We start from the raw sequence: 19,408 nt of genomic DNA on the forward strand, positions 1-19,408 counted from the left end.
TATCATCATCATTTAATTAGTTTATTCTACAACTGTGTACAATTATACCATCTCTTTGCCTTCATCTATAAAATATACTTTTGAATTCAAAAATATTCATTTTCTCATCATCTGACTCAGAAACGAAGAGCAAAAGAAAAACTTTTTCGCTTATCGCATCTCCCTGTGTGATTTCATCTCCACTCACACTCACGCAAATCAAGCCTTTTTTTCATTACGAAGAATCATTTGTATATAAATTAATAAGAGGTTCTCTGTGTGATTTTCCTGGAGAGAAAATGCGGAAGGACAAGAGTGTAAATGTCGCGGAGAAGGGAGAAAAGAGGAGGAGTTTTTTTTCATGAGGATTGGTGTGACTCTGCTTTGCCATTTTCCCCCCTTCTTCTTAATCCGTTGGTCGTTTCTCACTATTTTTCCGCGTAAACTCCTCGGCATTCTTCATGAACTTCTTCCGATCATTCAAATACTCGCCAGCCAAATCCGCCCGCAGCGGATGCTCAGGCTCTGGATCATTCACCAGGGCGATTAGAGCCTGAATCACTGCAAGAGACACAGACAAGACACAAGGTTTGGTTGTAAAAGAAAACCAGCTTAAAGCGGTGTGCGCGATTGTTATCAGCGCACAAAGTTCTCTACCTTGATCAGTTTTCGTGGCTGGCTTCCAGTTCTCCGCACTGATTATCGGCAAACACACCTGACCCTTCTCATCGATGTTGGGATGATAGATTCTGGTCTTAAAGCTGATTTTTGGTGGTTTGAACGGGTATTCTGCCGGGAAGTTGATCTCAATCTTGAAGGCACCTTTATTGTATGGTGGATTATCCTGCAATAACCGAATCAATTAATCCCAGATCACACACCCGCAAAAGTCAATCCACTCACCGGAACAATTAATCCTGTCCACGCGAGGATATTTGTGTCATCCACGACGATGTCTCTGAAGGATTTCAGTCCGGACGCTCTCAAATCTGATAATTCCTGCAATGACACATTGAAAATGGCTCAGTGGGATTGTGGGGCAAGTGGAAGTGGCAGCAGAGGAAGACCTCCCAATGCTGAATAAATTAGAAACTCAATTATGCGAGACATTTTTCCCCACACAGAGAAAATTGAGAAATCCAGTGAAGTGACACATAACCTCAAATTACGTCAAATGCTAATTAATTGCCACAGCCCAGAGGACTCTCGCGAAGCCACCATGTGAGCCCCACGGGGGCAAGTCACTGGCAAGTCCCGAGCGTGTTTCTCAGTATTTTACTAGAACTTTTCACTGATTTTGCCCACTTTTTTTACCTTTTGCAGCCGTCTCGACGCCGCCATTTTGCTATTTTTTGACAATCACACTTGCCGTCACCGCGCCTCAAGAGACATCGTGCGGTGGGCACGCGAATTCCAACTCTATCCGGAAACTTTTATCCCAAAAGAGACGAAAATTAAGGAATGTCGAAGGACAAGTCTGGGCGCGGAAATTAAACTCAAATTTGAAGCGCGATTCACCTCATCTCTTTAATGCTTATTACAAAACATTTCTACATCTTTTAATACTAGTAATTGATTGAAAAATGTTCTGAGATGAATTTTTGACTTTAGTCATATAATCTTAAGTATGTTCATACTTGTTCTTGCTTTCATTTATACACATTAGTTTTTGCATTTTCGTGCATAAAATCATAAAATGTCCTTTTTGTTTAGTTATTTAACTATATATATATATTCTACAAAGTCTACTAAAGTGTGACACTACTCAAAACTAAGTGATTTTTATCGCTTTATCTCTATCTTTCAAAAAAATTAAAACATTAACATGTTGTGGAAACCAATGTTTTGGCGACAGTCTTGCCGGTTGTGAAATTTTGCACATAATTTGTCTCTGTGAAATTTCAAATTTATAAAACAAACTAGAATAGTTTTCTTCTCAGTTTTCTTCTTGCAGAAAATTCCTCTTCTATAATTTCTATCAACATTTTAATCTTCTGCATCAACCTCAAACACACTTAAAAACTCGAGCAACGAAAGCGTGACATTATCTAAAAGAAAATATAAGGAGAGAATTATATCTGTATTTTCTTTCTTTTCTTTTTACCTAAATAATTTGTAAAATATGTAGCGAAATTAAGAGTAAGAGAAAAACGTTAAGAACACATTTTCTTTCTGTCTCTGCAACTACGCCTAAGAAAGGGAAAACAAGAGCCTCGACGCGCGCTGACTCAAGGCAAAAAGGGCGGTTTTTCTCTCTCGCATGAGGAATAAATAAGGGTGAGAGATGTTAAATATTAAGTTTCTTCGCTGAACTGTCTCTCTCTCTCTGCTGAGGTGGAGAGGAAGGAGATGCGCCGGAGAAAGGCGGGAAGGACTTCTTCTCTCCTCAGTCACTCAAAATGCCAGCCAAGGGTGATGCAGCAGCGACTCCTTGGAGCGATCGCCGTAGTCGTACGTCAGCTCCTTCCCCGGCTCGATGTCCTCTTTGGCCAGTAGCACTAAGTGCGGTCTTCCCTTGTAGTCCACAATCTTCGTCATCAGATTCCCATTGCGCGAGTGATTCACCAGACGTCCCATCTTTCCCGTCTCCTTCGTGGCATCGATACTGCAAAAGAGATAAAGAGAGAGAGAGAGTTACATTACTTCAGCACCACCCTGTGCAAAATGCCGCTCACATACACACTCTTTAGATTCATTCGTGGATTATGGGTCAGAGACGGATGAGCGCGCGAGAATCATCGCTCAAGCGCTTCGTTTGCACGAAGTCGCCCCGAATGGCGACCCACAGCGCACCCTTGTGACTATCACACGCAGTAGTGTGACAAGATGAGTGACGCCAGGAGGAGAACCGAATGGAACGATGCCGCTAATGAGACTTTTATCGATATCTGGACGGATTTCAAGCCTATATTTCGACGAAAAAGAGTTCACAAGCAGATCTATGACAAATTCCGCGCAACATTGGCACGCCACGGAGTGCGAAAGACTGTGTCTGAGATCAAATCGAAGATGAAGAACCTCCGGAAGAGATACAGGTAAGCTTTATGTTTTGACAGTGCGCGCACTTGTTTCCCAGTGGCGTCGGAGGGAATTTTTAATTTTTCTAAACAATTAAATAAATTAAATTTGCAGGCAGGAAAATGAATGGTACAGTCACAATTCTAAGTGGAATTTGTACGCAAGGATGCATCAATTTGAGAATTTCACACCAAAGTATCCTCTCAAGAAGAGTCCAAGCTTGACTTCATCAATCAAAGACGAAGAGATCAGCATGTCTGAAGGCGCAGAAGATTCTTGCTCATCTGAACACACTGTTCAATCAATTACATCAGTTCCTGTCGCTCCAGCACTTCCGCCAGATCCTCCCCAGAGAGACACGAACAGACAATTCACGTCTATCGATGAGGAATTACTGGCGGAATTCAGGAAATCCAATCAATTGACTCATGAGTTCAATGAGAGCGTTTCGGCTCTCATGAGGGAATCCCTTGAGCTTTCCCGGGAGCACAACAGTCTTCTGCAGACATATCTGGACAAACTTCCCCAATAAAGAGACATTATAGAAGGATAAAACTCACCAGTACTGAACATTCTTGTGCTTGAAGTAATACATGTAGCAGCCGGCGTTGTGATCCTCGGCGTAGATCTGCTCCCTCTTGCCGGCCTCGCAGTTCGAGATCAAGTCACCAATGTACTCCACGACGAAGTCCCCCTTGCCGAACGCCTGCGTGGCTATCACGCCGCGTCCCTTCTCCTTGAACAGCTTCACCGCCAGCCCGCGCTCGCGTCCCTCAGCCACGGCCTGCTCGATGGCGCGCTGCTCCTCCTTCTGCACCTCCTTCTTCGTCTTGCGCGCACTGCGGCGCACCTTGTAGAACTCCTTAATGCTCTTCTGGGCAGTGCCATTGGTCAGCTTCTTCGTGGTGCCGCCACTCTTCGTCCTGGCGCCAGCCGGCGGTGCTGAGAAGACATCGCGCGGCACCGCAACTGTCTCCTGACAATCAGGCGCTTCTGTCACCACCTCAGCAGGCTCTCGCCGCTGGCCATCCTCTCGCACCTCCGCGGAATTATTCTCCACGTCAATCACATTCTCCGCGTCACTCTTCTTCGGCGACGGACACACAATCCGATGGGGCGTCGTGGGCTTCTTGTGGTGGCGCAGCCGAGCGCCCGGCGTCGTGTCATGACTGCGATCCGACACCACGCCGCTGTCGCAGGAATTGCTGTCAGAACACGCCAACAGCACAGGTGACACGGGCTTCAGCACATCCGCACTAATGCCATTCTCCTTCACTTTCGTCGGCGTGACAGCATTGAAGCTGACAAAGCCATTGCTTGTCAAACTGGCAAAGTCCGACTTCACCTCCAGACTCTTCTTGATGACAATCGAGGACGCCTGATTGGGTGATTTGTCCACATTGAGCTTCAACACAGGCTTCTGGAGGAAAATATTCGATTCCTCCTCCACCTCTGGCTCCTGTGTCATCGTCGATCGATCCGGAAAGGAGTCACATGTGTCATCATCCACCAATTGAATGGTCTCAAAGGCCCCATTTGCCCTCACGTCTGCCCGCTGTGTCGTCTGAACCGGAAAATACCGCGTGATCTCAATGTTCCTCACATTCCTCTTCGACGATGGCCTCAACACCATCTGAGTCTTGAATTTTGTCTCAATTCCCGGCATCTTTTCCGTCCCATTCTCATGCGCATGATGAATACTCAGCGGATCCAGCTTGTAGTCCTTCCTCTTCGGACTGGCACAGTATTCCTCCAGCAGATTCCGCGATGTGGCACTGGAACTGCCGGTCGGCGCCGCCGGACGGGCTCTCCTTCCTGCCAAACAGAACAAAAGAGACTCTTTATTAACTCTACAAAATGGCATTTTTCTCCATGGACTGTAAAAATTGACACAACACTGCGTCCTTGGCATATTTCCTCTCTCATCATCTCTCGCATCGCCCATTTAATTACACCGCCACAAACAATTGTGTGGCTTTCCCTCCTCCAATTCTCCGCGACTGTAGAAGCAACACAGACCGCAAGAGTTTCTTCTTGAAATGGATGCACAATTTCATCGCTAGTTTTTTGTCTAATATAATATATATATAAATTGGCAAGAGATGAAATCGTGCTTGTGATATTTCACGAGATGCTAATCTAGAGTATTTTCCGCACACAGGAATTCAACGGAAAAACACACACAAACACACTTACAACAGTGTGTGTGTTTCAGTAGTTTATGAAGTCAATAAAGTCAGCCGTGAAATAGAAGAGCAGGGCACAAATTGGGGCCCTTTATTCGCTGCTGGGCGCGGAAATTGGAGCATATCCGAAGACAAAATGACTCTCTTTCACCGCTTTGCTCAGTGCGATGTTGGCACAGTTGCTGTCATTTCAATTATTAGGATATCTCTGATAGTTTGTGATTCGAAGGGCGAATGTCATTAACAACCTGAGTTGATATTGATTGAGAATATCTGTTATCATAAACTTCACGCAGTGCTAAATAGCGCAAGCAAAGGTTTTTTCTTTGATAACAATTTGATGAGAAGAACAACAGATTTTGCTAGAATTCAACACTAGAAAGCACTTTCGGGCCACCGTGGCCACATTGAAATATAGTCTTTAGAGGCAAAATAGGCAAAATACACTTTATTGGCGTGATAATCACGTCTAGAGATTCAATCAAAGCGATAAAAGCCAAGAAGATAAGAATTTTTGACCCAGAAAAACTTAATAAATTTTAGATAGTTTGAAGATAGAATAAATACACATTTTCCGGCCATTCAGAAGACTTTTGAAGTAAAAACAAAAAAAACCACGGAGTTCCTTCTATTCTCGCGGTTCATCAAACTTATCACACAAAACCAACACACAACACGCGTCCGATAAGGAAGACTCACGTAGAGCACTTTTCCCTTGAACTCCTCCGCTTCGTGAGAAATCCGCGCATGAATCACAAATTCGGCATTTCATCTCAAAAGCATCGCTCGCTCAACATGTGCTTTAGTCGAATTCCAACGAGAGTTTTTCCTCTCCATAAACGTGAAATAACATCTCGGCAAAAACCTATCACGATCCCAGCAGACCATGGAATATTGTCAGGTGGACAAAAAAAAGAGAGCTTTTGTGGCCGAAAGCGCGCGAGGATCGCGCTTTATCGATCGCATATTGAGAGTTGTGGATCTATTAATAGCGACCAGGAGGATGGGCTGAATTTGTCACACGCAAAGCGCCGCGCTTGTGATCTTCCTGGCCTCCCTAGGAAAATGCCACACACAATTTGCTCGCAATCAATTGGGCGGAAAAGTGGAGGCTTGTGTCGCATCGTTGCGGGGGATCAACGTGGGAAGAAGAAGCTTTGTTTGCTCTCCGCGCTCGCCAATTGCCGTGGAAATCCCAACACAACACGCCGAATGGCGGCGCGCGAGAGACAGCGAAATGGATTTTCCCTCCCGAGAATCACGAAGGCATGAAAGACGCGCCATTAAATTCTACTCCAATGCGGAGAATTCACGGCTATTGCGAGTCAACATAATTTAACGACAAAAAAAAAATTATTCTATGCGTAAAACACAATTTTCCACGGAAAATCAGTAGTGTGAAAATATTCTAATTGGAATAACATAAGGAGTTCTGCGAAGCTTCCGCTGATTGCCAGGTGGTTTCGGGGAACGGCACGCGCTCGCAGCCCAGGGAGGTGATTATTTGGGAAACGGGCGGAAGCTAGAGAGGGCAGAGCGCTGCGACTGGGGAACGGGCAATAACCTCCAAATTGCCGACTCTGCAAGCGCATTCACACACTTTTCCCTGGCTCTTGTGCGCTCCACCGAAAAGGCATCAGCAGCACAAAGAACTGCGATCGCGGCGGCCGAGCGTGAGCGAGAGAGCGCAAAGTGCAATTGAAATAGTGCAAAGTAGGTGAATTCTTTCGGGCGCTCCGCAAGATGGATAGATGGCCTCTCTCGCGCTCCAGCGGAGGCGCGCGCCCCTCGGGGGCGCCCAGACTCACCTCGCACCATGTCCTGTTCGCGCTGCAGTGTGGGTCTCTGGGTTACTGTGGCTGCGTCTATGTCGCCATCGCCTTCTAATGCGCCTCCATTGATATCTCGGTGGTGGCTGGCATCCAAGAAGCAGCAACGCGCTTTGGCGTGTTATAAACTATAAATGGACACACACGTTTTTCCTGCCCTTCAGCACGCACTTGCCCGCGAGTCACGCACGTCCGTCAACACGAGAGGGTGTGGGGTGTAATTTGGCGATAGAATTGGGGTATGGAGGTGGATAAAATCACGGAAAAGTCCATAAATAAACACAATAGCTCCGCACACGATCTTTTTCAAAGCCCACAGAATTGTTCACTTCGAGGAAAGATGGCTGCGGAGGCGATGACACCCCTCTATCCAGCTCTATCCAAGCGTTATTTTCCCGAAATTTTCCACCTCAGGCAGACGCATAATTTTTACCAGAAATCACGGAACTTGCTCTCAAATCACAGAACAACCACTTTTCCACCCCTCTTGCACCGCACAACGTAGTATTTTGTGAAATTTTTTAGAAATGCCGCCAAGTTTGCTGTCACGACAGCGTCTGGATAAAAATCAGCTGACAGATTTGTTTTGACATTTCCATGTTTGCCCACTCTAACCTCACTTTGTCGGTGTTTTGCTAATTTCTGCGCTTTTATTTTATTGCAAAAATGCGAATTCCCACCTCATTTCGCTCTTTTTCATCTTCTTCTGTCTACCACAACAGCAAGGGAATGTTTGTACCGAAGCACGATCCAGTGGCTCAAAGTGACATTACGAAATTGGAGGATTTCTTGCGAGATAAGTCGAAAATACTCGTTCTCACAGGAGCTGGAATCTCCACGGAATCTGGTAATTTTCCCTCTATCCTCGCATGAATCACGGTTTTTCTGTATAGAAATGTCTTCTAGGTATACCGGACTATCGGTCAGAAGGTGTGGGACTCTATGCGAGGAGCAATAGTCGTCCAATTCAACACCCGGACTTTGTCAAGTATGCTGACGTCCGGAAGAGATACTGGGCGAGGAATTACGTTGGCTGGCCAAGATTTTCCAGCATGGAACCCAATCCTATTCACTACACTCTCACGAGATTCGAGCGTGAGGGTAGGATTCTGGGCACTGTCACCCAAAATGTCGACTGTTTGCACACAAAAGCGGGCAGCAAGAAGCTGATTGAGATCCACGGAAACGGATACACAGTGATTTGCCTGTCCTGTGACTATTCAATCCCGCGGCATGACTTCCAGAACATCCTCAGCAGCCTCAATCCGTCACTGAGCGCCACAATGACGGAGATGCTTCGTCCGGACGGAGATGTGGACATTCCTCAGGCTGCTGTCGACGCCTTCGTTGTGCCTCCGTGTCCCAATTGTGGCGGCAGTCTGAAGCCCAGAATTGTATTCTTCGGCGACAACGTGCCCATGAGGACAATAGAGGACATCGTGCGCTGGAATTGCGAGAGCGACGGCCTTTTGGTGCTGGGATCGAGTCTCTTGGTCTTCTCCGGATATCGATTAGTGGTCCAGACGAAGGAATTGGGTCTTCCCGTGGTGATAGTCAATATCGGCCCTACACGCGGTGACGATCATGCAGACCTAAAGATCTCCGCCAAGTGCGGTGACATCATCCCTCGCCTCTTTGCCACGCGATAGAGTTTGGGAAAAGTCCTTCCGTAGTCTGTTGTCCTAATTTATTTATCTGCTTCTTGCTCGCTGATGTGATTATTCTCGTAAATACATAGAAATCAATGAATAAAAAATGCTAGAGGATCGCCGAATCGCATCTGGGATCCCTCAATGCGCGCGCCCCAGCGTGAGCGGCGCATGGATGATGAGGACTGAAATTTTGTGTGTTTGCGCGTCTATAAGAAGTAGTCCGCCTGGGGCTTTTTCGACGGAATGCCTCGACTTTCTTGCGGTGCTGCTTCAAAGATGGTAAAATCTCTCTGCAGATGCTCGTTCAGCTCCAGAATAGCCGCCACATTGCCGCAACTGTAACAGAAAGGATGGGAAATATTGCAGTTTGGCGGTGAAATTGAGATTATGACGCCACTCACCGATAGCAGTAGTTGGGAGCAGACCACACGGTGAGTACGGTTTCGTTGAAGTGCCACTTGTAGCCCTCCATGACCAGCTGATGCGCCCGGCAGATCATGTCAATGTCGTTGGCAGTGTTGAATTGCGCCACCACGTCGCTGCCGAAGAGGTATCCGGCGCCGCGCGGCGACACGCCCCAGCCCTGCGTGTCCTCCGGGTCGCTCCACAGCAGGTCGCACATGGGGCCGTCGTGGGGCACCTCCTGCTTGCGATCGATGGAGCGGATCTGGTCGAGGTACTGGATGGAGGGGCTGAGGCCGCCGTGCACGCAGAAGATCCGGCCGTCAATGATGGCCGACAAGCTGAGATAGTCGAAGATCTCCGTGCAGTAGCGCCACACAGTTACGGAGCCGTACTTCCGCATGCACTCGTCGTAGAAGCCGTAAACCTGTGTGATCTGTCGTGACTCGTGATTGCCACGGATCAGCGTTATCCGATCGGGGTAGCGCACTTTGAGGGCGAGCAACAGCAGAAAGGTCTCCACGCTGTAGTAGCCCCGATCAACAAAGTCCCCCATGAACAGGTAATTTGTCTCTGGGACGTCGCCGCCCACCTTGAACAGCTCCTTCAAATCATAGAACTGCCCGTGGATGTCACCACACACCTGCAAAGCGTCCGGACGAGCGTTAATAAACATCTGATGGACCCCCGGACGGGATACTCACTGTCACAGGAGAGTCCACGCGCTGCACATTGCCCTCCTCCACGAGAATCTCGCGGGCCTTCGCGCACAACGCCTTCACTTCGTTCTCCTTGATGATCTCGCATCGCTTCAGCTGCTCTATCTGCCGATCTAAATCGCTATAATCAGTCATTTTGGGTTCCTATTTGTCTATTTCTAGCTTCTGATACGCCTAAAAATGTGTATAATCTCCTGGAAAGATGCAGAAAAAAGATGATATTAGACACCTCATGACAGCCTCCAGAGAATCACGGAAAAACCCACTTTTCACCCTATTTTCCCACACTCCTCCACCTGGAGCACCTTCAGGGGTGTCCAGTGAAGGGATATTTACTGGATAATTACCTGCAATTTAAGTACCTCGGGGTGAAAATGATACAAATTTCCTAATTTTACGCGATGCGTCTATATCGAAAAGTACAAACGTCAAGCGCACAAGCGCTCTCTCTCTCTCTCACACACACACTCACTCACTATCCTATCCAATATCGCACTCATTTTATCCAAAGCGGCCGGATTTACACAGCACGAAAAATTGCCCATCGCGCAATGAAAATATTTACCATATTTGCATTCTATCGGATTTTATGCATTTTTCCATGCTTCTCGGAATGTTCAACAGAAAATGATCACGATGCTGAAGTGTAGTACTGAAAATCAAGTAATATCAGGTGATTTTGGCCACTGACAAGGAATCTTTAAGTTGAATTTGCTTATATTCCCCAATAGATGTTCTGAAACTTACTGAAAATGCAAGGATTAACTCATCATTTCACTATCTTTCCGCCTGTTATCAGCTATTATTGACATCATTGGTGTTTCATAAATCCAGAATAGTGGAAATATTGTGATTAATCGCGATAAAATGTGGGGAAAATGGTGTTTTTCTGCCGCTTGAGAGCCTCAATTGGACGGAGATTGCGCAGTGGCGAGCTGTGTGTGTGTGTGAATTGGGACAAGCATTTGACGGACGCCATACATCCCAGCGCGGTCTTCATGGCGAGATTAGTGGTAAAGTGCCGACTATTTTGCTGAAAATCCTGGTGAAAAGTGCCCCGAGAGGAGCTGAAAAGTGTCCAAAAGCAGAGAAGAGGGACTGAGAGTGGTGAAAAGTGTGGTGTATTTTGGTTTGGTCCATTTCTTCAGCTTGTTTTCCTGCGGCTCCCAACCGAGGTCACCATCGAGGGTGGATTTGTCGTGATTTCATCAATAAAAAAGGTGCTTCACGTGATATATCACGATCTGGTGGATTGTGTAAAGTGCTAAGCCAATATTTACAGTAGTTTGAAACCGGAGGAATTCCCCGTGAGTGTCATAGGCGAAGGGAGAGAGAATTGATAAGGCGAGTGGATTTCATCGTGCTTGGATAAAAATCAACAGACCCAGTCAAGTCCGGACGCCGAAAACATGGGAAATATCCACACTGTCGGCCCCAACGAGGCTCTCATCGTTTCAGGTGAGTCCCCCTGCACGTCCCGGACGCGACAATTGCTGGGAAAATGGGTTGCGAGGCGCCCAGAGAGCGCCCCTGAAAAGTCAGGATAAAACCCGCGACTGACGTCACTCCTCCTTTGATAACGCATCGTCGTTCGCCAGTACGCAACAAAAGAGCGCCACTCGCTGTGTTGCCCTCAATGAATGAGCAGAGGCAGAAGAGTAAATATTCATACGATGTCATTCCCATTTAACGACTCTTTCCGCCCCATGAACACCCCCTGAGGGTGATGACATACAGAAAAAAAGACGGCACGACGAAAATTTGCGATCAACGCCAGAGAGGCGCGCTCGCATGGCTATTTATAGCGCGCCCCCCTTTCTCACTATATTGTTGCCCCAAAGAGACCCTCTGCTGGCCAAGATTTTGGGCCTGGAAAGCCTTATCGGTGCTCTGATGATGAAACAATCCAAACACGAGTCATTCTTGTCGATTGCGACATTGACAGGAAAATTATCGCATTTTCGCGGGTTTGACTATCACTGAATGTCTTATCGCGATGTGTTTTGTGAAACTCTGGTCAGGCATTCAATTGAGATTTTATCGCTGATGAATGCGTAATTTACTCGCCCGGAAATATTGGCCAATTTGGTCAACGCTCTCCAGTCAACTAGTGAAGTTTAATTTTGCGAAGTGTGATAAAAGCAGAATGAAAATGAAAACGATGAGAAAACACACTGAGTTCCATCCGCAATTTTCTGACAGGGTTTAACACTTAATGTTCTTTCTAAGAGTTTAATTTCTTTATTTCATATTTTCTCTGAAATACATTATTTTTCACCCATTTCAAAGGGGTGAATGTCATGGCAGAATTTCAATGAAGTTTCTTTCTTGCTTGAATTCATTGTTCATCTTCAACATGCCGAAATTTATTACACTTCCCTCAGTTGGAGATCCACTCAATAAAAATGCACGTGAGACTTTTACAAAAAATTGATAATTGCTTTCTGTGAAACATTAATCTTTCATCTGAAAACCTGTCCCAGAACAGAATCATTCTTTTGTGTGTTGGTTTTAATGTGTTTTATTGCTCATCATCCTGAGATTTTGCCAGGATGATGATGAAGAAAGACAACCTTTATTCTCACTCTTCTCTTTTTGGCGATAAACCTACTTAATTTCCTATGGAATTGTGCAGAAAAAAAATCGAAGAAAGAAGTGAATTGAGGTTTGTTAAGTAAGATTCGCTAATTGAAATTATTATTTAATAAACATTTGTTGTAAGTTTTAGAGTGTGTCTTGCTAACAGTGGAGATTTATGTATATTTGGTTTGAGAATTCCTCAGAATTCAGACATCACATTGACCCCTTGTCACTCATAAAATTTATGTATTCCGCTGTGTTGGGGACTTGAAACATTCGCCAGCATTTCGGCAGACGTGAAATTTGCATGACAAAGATTATTTCGAGGGTCCTTTTGGAGTTGATGATTTACCGAAAAATGATTAAATGTTTCAGGAGTATTTTCCAAGAATATGAAAAATGCCATAATTTATTTATTCTCAGCGGTTGCTTATGATGAGATTCACTTGAAAGGCGATTAACTATAAATAGAACTTTGAGATTGTGGTTCTAATATTGAGAATAGAATTAATATGGGATAGATTTTTCGACCTGCTATTGAATGATTTTGGTGATTTTGTGGTGTTCCATCGAATTTTAATGAGACGCACGTCTATCGATTTGACATATGTTAGCTCTGTGACACTATAATTCAATTGGATGAGGTAAATTGAATGTCTGGCGTGGAATTCGATTAATTTCTATTTGAACACCGACTATCGATTTGCTTTCGGTGTTTTTTCTCTGTAACGTCAGTGGTTTGTTCGACTTCCTGTCTTCCTTTCCTGCTGCACAAAACACTCCCTCTTGATATATTGTCCAGTCGCATTGGAGATTGATAGAGATTAAGGGGAAATTCCATAAATAGAACCTCATGAAATTGTGAAAATATGCATAATAGTAATTGATTTTATAATTTATTCATGTGCGTAGAATTATGCACGTAGTTTCAGTGAAATTTTTCTCCATGGCTTTTTCCATTTCACACTTTATTATATAAAAATCGATGATAGACAAAGTATAAGTGGAAATTTAATGAGTTTTCCACTGTGTGTGTTGGTATTTGAAGAAAATTGAGGGCGTTGAGGAAGGAAAGCAGGAAGAAATGCGTGTTTCACTGTAAATTTATAGTGAAAATACTTCTATAATACGCGGGAAAAAGTAAGAGAATTTCACCCCCCAAAAAATAAAAGAGTTCTTCACACAAGCGAAAAGCGAGATCCTGAATCGGGTCATGTCAACATCAATGAAGGGCACTGACCTGTGAAAGATGTGGTCAGAGAGGGAATGCCTATGAGTATTGCTATTTAATTTGGGGGAAAGCTTTTAGCATTTTTATTTGAGTGGTTGTCGCCCATTTTCTGCCACACATGAAAATCATGCGGCGATAAATCGATAATGCTGTGTTGAGATGCGTACGGACAGGGTGGGAATTGCCGAAGGTGTTCCATTTCCGGGAAAATGAGCCATTGAGAGAAAGGGAGGAAGTGAAAAAAAGGTCCCTTTTTGCCAATGGAATTAAATGATTCGGCATGATAAAGGTGATTTTTTTTCCTGTGGTCTCCTCTTGAGTCGTAATGAGTTGGAAAATGAGACATTGAGGGTGGCTGACAATGAGTGAAACGCTTCCTGGGCAAGGAATAATCTCGAGCGTTAATCAACACGATAAATATGCACCCCTTTTTATCTGCGTTCTTTTTTTCACTTCATGGCGTTTATATAAACACACGTAGTCCTTTTAATCCCCTTTTGCCAGCGACACTGTGGAAAAGTGATAGTGAAGCCCCACTTTATGCACAGATCCGAGTTTGAGAACCTCTAAATGGGGAAGAAGAAAAGAGTAGAATCAAGAATGTTTGCAATGTGGTGAGCAAATCCATTGCGATTGAATTTCAGCACGTTTTTCCAATTCAGGAGATTGAATTATAATTTTAGGCTTATGTATTTCCTTATTCACTAAATTATCGTTTACACAAATGTGATTTGGGTCTTTTGCAACAATCCACATTTCCAATCAGCCTTAATCATATCAGCTAATTTCTCGCCAATCATGAATGAAACTGCATTTGTGTGTCCTGTAAGAGGATGAGGAATGACACTGCAATCGGCCACGCGAAGCTTCTGAATTCCATAAACCCTCAATTCAGGATCAACAATAGCGGTTCTGTCGTAATAAGGACCCATTTTACAAGTGCTGACTTGATGATGGAGCGTCAAAGACAGCGTTCTTATTGAGCAACGCCAATAATCGTCAGTGCCGAAGTGAAGATGCGCACAATCTGGCAAAGGAATATCCCAAATTCTTGCTCCAATCGCCTTCATTGCTGGCGTTTGGGCTATTTTAATCGCTTCTTTCGTCGCTTCAAGTAAGATTTCCAAATCTTCTTCGTATTGGAAGTAATTTGGATAGAATTTTGGCCAACTCCAAGGATTCTTGTCTCTCAATTTCACGTATCCTTTCGATTTGGGTCTGAACTGCATAATAAAAGCACCACAAAGATCTGTTTGTGAATTCTCAAGAGATTTCCACACAGTATCGTATATATCTTGTCGTATATTCATTCCTCTAATTGTTCCTGTTCCCTCATCTGAAGCAAAACTTCCACCGAGGAAAATAATTTCGGCATCTGGCCAATCCGGAGGATCTCGACTGTTTGGTGATTTATAAAATGTTAGAGCTTCAACTCCGCCTATTAAAGAGAATTTTCCTGTTCTGTGGAGGAAATAATCGGTGAAATCATCAATTCTTAGCTGACTTGTAAAAGGAGAAAAGCCTGTTGAATTGACCACGAAAGTTAAAGCTCCATGGCTCATATGATCGTACATAATTTGGCCAACTGGGAGATCCTGAATGACTGGAATATCGAGTTCCTTCAGATGATCTCGAGGGCCAATTCCGGACAGCATAAGAAGTTGAGGAGAATTAAAGGCTCCTGCCGAGATGACAACTTCACCGGTAGCATAAGCTCGCATGGTTTTCCTGTTTCTCACATATTCAACTCCGTACGCGATCTTCGTGTCCGGATCGATCAGAATCCTCGTCACTCGGCTGTTGATCATGATCTTGAGGTTTGGTCTGTTGACGATTGGTTCCAAGAACGCACTTGAAGCGCTGTGACGAACGCCGCGTCGAGTTGTGGCCTGAACGAAGGACGTTCCCACTTGATTCCTTCCATTGTAGTCCGTCAATCTGTAGCCCAATTGCTGAGATCCTCTGACGAAAGCTCGCGCCGCTGGAGTTCTGTACGAAACATACTCGACATTCAACTCGCCATATTTGTTGTGATAAGACGAATCCACGACTCCTTTGAGCGTTGATCGCTCTGACTTCATGAAGTACGGCAAGACTTCATTATACGACCATCCATAGTTTCCTTCCTGCGCCCATCTGTCGAAATCCCGACGATTTCCTCGATTGTAGATCATATAATTCATAGAACTAGTCCCGCCTAATATTTTCCCTCGAGGAAATGCGCAACGTTGTCCATTCATTCCTGAAAAATGAGAATAACATTAAAGATTACAAAGTGATAAATTTTATCTCTTGACAATTACCCCAGCAAATTCCGGGTTCACGTTCAGCAAAATATCCCCAATTAGATCCCGTTGATTGAAAATATGCCGCCATGAGAGGAATATCGTGGAAAAGGGTTTCTTGGCCTCCAGCTTCGAGAAGAAGAACCTTCCAATCGGGATTTTCTGACAAGCGATTGGCCAAAACGCATCCAGCTGGTCCAGATCCAACTATTATAAAGTCAAACTCTTGTGCGAAAGGCATTGTTGATGGGATTGAGAAAGAATAATAAGATTTTCCTTCTGTGTTTTTAGAGATATTCCTCATGAGATTTGTGTAATGATCGATGGAGTTGTCGAGGGTGAATCCATACGAAGGAGGCACGAAGGGGTTGTAGAAGTCTATTGAAATTCCATATTTCACGAAGAATGTCAGAAAGTGAAGTAATAAAATGCACATGCTTTGATTGAACGATATTCGCCACATAACTAAATTAATCGAAGTTCTGAAGTCATAAGTATAACAAGTGTTAAGCGTATCACGCACTCTTTTTCGCGCTTTACATTCGACAAGACATGCAAACTGGGCCACTGCAACAACACCTTGCTTAAGGCGAAAATGAAAATGAAAAATGCAACTGAAATGGCTAAGCAACTTGTGTGCGATTGTGGTTAAATCGCTAATAGAACTGACCAATGCCTCGCAAAGTGACTACTGCAGAAGTTGCCAATTCTTTGAGTGGTTCACTTTGCCAAGAATGGTGGGAGTGACGAGACAAGTCTAGCACCCAACGCGATGCTCAATGAAGCAAGTCTTCTATAGATTAAGAAGGGGGCAATATGAATATTTGTGAAAAGCATATGCAATATTAATCATGCGATAAGAATAATTTTTCTAAAGGAATTTCAGAGTATTTTTCTATTTGAATTAATTGAAGAATCTTTGAGGCAATTTTTTTTCTTTCGAGTGTGTATTACTCATTTATAGTCATGAAACTTCATCTTAAACTCATTGCTAAACTTTTTATAGACCTGAGAAAAGCGTAAATGAAAATCCCGAAACGTAGTACGGAGAAGAAAATGAATTTCAGCTAAATATGCTGTGTTCGTCGCCTTCCACAAACTATTCAATTAATTTAATTAACTTATTGCTCAACACCCCCAACTGAAGGCAATTTAGAACACAGAAACACAGCAAAACCCCTCAATTTGGTCCCACCCACGAACTGAGATGCCTTAATTTATTTTATTATACTAAAATCTTACACGAACGTCATTTTGGTCTTCTGCAACAATCCACGCTTCCAATCAGCCTTTATCATATCGGCCAACTTTTCGCCAATCATGTAAGAAACAGCATTTGTATGTGCGGTGATTGGGAGAGGAACGACGCTTGTATCAGCGACACGAAGTTTCTGGATTCCGTAAACACGCAGTTCAGGATCAACCACGGCGGTTCTGTCATAATAAGGACCCATTTTACAGGTGCTTGTTTGATGATAAATTGTGAATGACATTGTTCTTATTGAACATCTCCAATAGTCGTCAGTACCGAAGTGAAGATGCGCACAATCTGGCAAAGGAACATCCCAAATTCTTGCTCCAATCGCCTTCATTGCTGGCGTTTGGGCTATTTTAATGGCTTCTTTCGTTCCTTCAAGTAAAATTTCCAGATCTTCTTCATAATCAAAGTAGTTTGGATAGATTTTTGGCCAACTCCAAGGATTCTTGTCACTCAATTTCACATATCCTCTGGATTTGGGCCGGAATTGCATAATAAGACCCATCCAGTGATCTGATGATGAACTTTCTAGAGGTTTCCACACTGTCTCATAGATATCTCGGCGAACATTTGCTACTCTGATTGTTCCTGCTCCTTCGTCCGAAGCAAAACTTCCTCCGGCGAACATAATTTCGGCATCTGGCAAATCCGGAGGATCTCGACTGTTTGGTGATTTGTAGAAAGTGAGTGCTTCAATGCCTCCTATTATAGAGAATCTTCCTGTTCCGAAGAGTGAATAATCAGTGAAGTCATCAATTCTTAGCTGACTTGAAGATGGTGAGTATCCAGTTGTGTTAACTGTGTATGTCAAGGCTGAGTGGCTCATATGATCGTACAGAATTTGGCCAACGGGGAGATTCTGAATAACTGGAATATCGAGCTCCTTCAAATGATCTCGAGGACCAATTCCGGATAGCATTAGAAGCTGAGGAGAATTGAAGACTCCCGCTGATAAAACCACTTCTCTGTTTGCATAAGCTCGCATGGTTTTCCTGTTTCTCACATATTCCACTCCGTACGCGATCTTCGTGTCCGAATCGATCAGAATCCTCGTCACTCGGCTGTTGATCATGATCTTGAGGTTAGGTCTGTTGACGATTGGTTTCAAGAACGCGCTTGAAGCGCTGTGACGAACGCCGCGTCGAGTTGTGGCCTGAACGAAGGACGTTCCGACTTGATTCCTTCCATTGTAATCCGTCAATCTGTAGCCCAACTGTTGCGAGCCTCTGACGAAAGCTCGCGCCGCTGGAGTTCTGTACGAAACATACTCGACATTCAACTCGCCATATTTGTTGTGATAAGACGAATCCACGACTCCTTTGAGCGTTGATCGCTCTGACTTCATGAAGTACGGCAAGACTTCATTATACGACCATCCATAGTTTCCTTCCTGCGCCCATCTGTCGAAATCCCGACGATTTCCTCGATTGTAGATCATGTAGTTGATTGAACTTGAACCACCTAGAACTTTCCCTCGAGGAAATGCGCAACGGTGCCCATACATTCCTGAAAAATAGCAGAATTGTACGTGTTATAATATTCTTTTTATGTATTATCTTATTATAAAACTTTTACCCAAACAAACTCCGGGCTCGGGTTCTGTCAAATAACCCCAATTGGAGGCTGTTGCCTGCAGAAAAGCTGCTATGAGAGGAACGCCATGGAAATACGTCTCTTGACCTCCAGCTTCGAGAAGAAGAACCTTCCAATTGGGGTTTTCTGACAAGCGATTAGCCAAAACACATCCCGTTGGTCCAGCGCCCACGATTATAAAGTCGAACTCTTGTGCGAAAGGCAATGTTGATGGAATTGAGAAGGAATATGCAGATTTTCCTCCAGTGTTTTGAGAATAATTTCTCAAGATATTTGTGTAGTGATCGATGGAGTTGTCGAGGGTGAATCCATACGAAGGAGACACGAAGGGGTTGTAGAAGTCTATTGACATTCCGCATTTCACGAAAAATATCAGAAGATGCAGCAATAAAACACAAATCCATTGATTGCACGATATTTGCCACATAACTGCAATTAATTGATTAACGTTCTAAATAGTAAGTCTTTAACAAATCACGCACTCTTGCTTAAGGTGAAAATGAAAAATCCTACTGAAATAATTGAACAACTTGTGTGCGTTTGCCACTAGAAGTCAAATAGAACTGACCAATATTCGAAGTATTCTTCGTATAGTCTTTGATTGGTATATTTTGCCAAGAATGGTGGGAGTTACAGGATTGTTGTTATTAGCCTGTAACTATATTTAATGAAGCAT

General features: G+C 44.1%; 7 protein-coding genes across 7 annotated transcripts; 2 read left to right on the forward strand and 5 right to left on the reverse strand.

The window, feature by feature from the left end:
* Positions 1–7: 7 nt before the first annotated feature.
* LOC132256275 (ubiquitin-conjugating enzyme E2-18 kDa-like) lies at positions 8–1,404 on the reverse strand. Its single transcript, XM_059752641.1, has 4 exons — positions 1,294–1,404; positions 883–978; positions 637–823; positions 8–540 (listed from the first exon to the last, which is right to left on the reverse strand). Exons 1-4 carry the CDS (start codon positions 1,318–1,320, stop codon positions 386–388), a joined length of 465 nt encoding a protein of 154 aa, XP_059608624.1. The 5' UTR covers positions 1,321–1,404; the 3' UTR covers positions 8–385.
* A 559-nt stretch (positions 1,405–1,963) lies between these two features.
* Positions 1,964–7,344, reverse strand: LOC132259952 (histone-lysine N-methyltransferase PR-Set7). Its single transcript, XM_059758208.1, has 3 exons — positions 6,992–7,344; positions 3,558–4,812; positions 1,964–2,584 (listed from the first exon to the last, which is right to left on the reverse strand). The coding sequence occupies exons 1-3, from the start codon at positions 6,999–7,001 to the stop codon at positions 2,374–2,376; spliced, it is 1,476 nt and encodes a 491-aa protein (XP_059614191.1). The 5' UTR covers positions 7,002–7,344; the 3' UTR covers positions 1,964–2,373.
* LOC132260736 (uncharacterized) lies at positions 2,593–3,542 on the forward strand. Its single transcript, XM_059759462.1, has 2 exons — positions 2,593–3,014; positions 3,112–3,542. The coding sequence occupies exons 1-2, from the start codon at positions 2,806–2,808 to the stop codon at positions 3,527–3,529; spliced, it is 627 nt and encodes a 208-aa protein (XP_059615445.1). The 5' UTR covers positions 2,593–2,805; the 3' UTR covers positions 3,530–3,542.
* A 276-nt stretch (positions 7,345–7,620) lies between the features above and the next one.
* Positions 7,621–8,665, forward strand: LOC132259058 (NAD-dependent protein deacylase Sirt4). The gene is made up of 2 exons (XM_059756989.1): positions 7,621–7,859; positions 7,919–8,665. The coding sequence occupies exons 1-2, from the start codon at positions 7,679–7,681 to the stop codon at positions 8,659–8,661; spliced, it is 924 nt and encodes a 307-aa protein (XP_059612972.1). The 5' UTR covers positions 7,621–7,678; the 3' UTR covers positions 8,662–8,665.
* Positions 8,666–8,867: 202 nt separating this feature from the next.
* On the reverse strand, positions 8,868–10,266 carry LOC132258206 (serine/threonine-protein phosphatase 4 catalytic subunit). The gene is made up of 4 exons (XM_059755811.1): positions 10,133–10,266; positions 9,771–9,979; positions 9,066–9,709; positions 8,868–9,000 (listed from the first exon to the last, which is right to left on the reverse strand). The coding sequence occupies exons 2-4, from the start codon at positions 9,918–9,920 to the stop codon at positions 8,871–8,873; spliced, it is 924 nt and encodes a 307-aa protein (XP_059611794.1). The 5' UTR covers positions 9,921–9,979; positions 10,133–10,266; the 3' UTR covers positions 8,868–8,870.
* A 4,046-nt stretch (positions 10,267–14,312) lies between these two features.
* On the reverse strand, positions 14,313–16,122 carry LOC132265441 (glucose dehydrogenase [FAD, quinone]-like). The gene is made up of 2 exons (XM_059766174.1): positions 15,900–16,122; positions 14,313–15,838 (listed from the first exon to the last, which is right to left on the reverse strand). The coding sequence occupies exons 1-2, from the start codon at positions 16,120–16,122 to the stop codon at positions 14,313–14,315; spliced, it is 1,749 nt and encodes a 582-aa protein (XP_059622157.1).
* Positions 16,123–17,119: 997 nt separating this feature from the next.
* On the reverse strand, positions 17,120–19,084 carry LOC132265531 (glucose dehydrogenase [FAD, quinone]-like). Its single transcript, XM_059766273.1, has 2 exons — positions 18,715–19,084; positions 17,120–18,645 (listed from the first exon to the last, which is right to left on the reverse strand). The coding sequence occupies exons 1-2, from the start codon at positions 19,082–19,084 to the stop codon at positions 17,120–17,122; spliced, it is 1,896 nt and encodes a 631-aa protein (XP_059622256.1).
* Positions 19,085–19,408: the final 324 nt, after the last annotated feature.

Source organism: Phlebotomus argentipes, unplaced genomic scaffold (assembly GCF_947086385.1).
Source record: "Phlebotomus argentipes unplaced genomic scaffold, Phlebotomus argentipes genome assembly contig_10, whole genome shotgun sequence".
NCBI lineage: Eukaryota > Metazoa > Arthropoda > Insecta > Diptera > Psychodidae > Phlebotomus > Phlebotomus argentipes.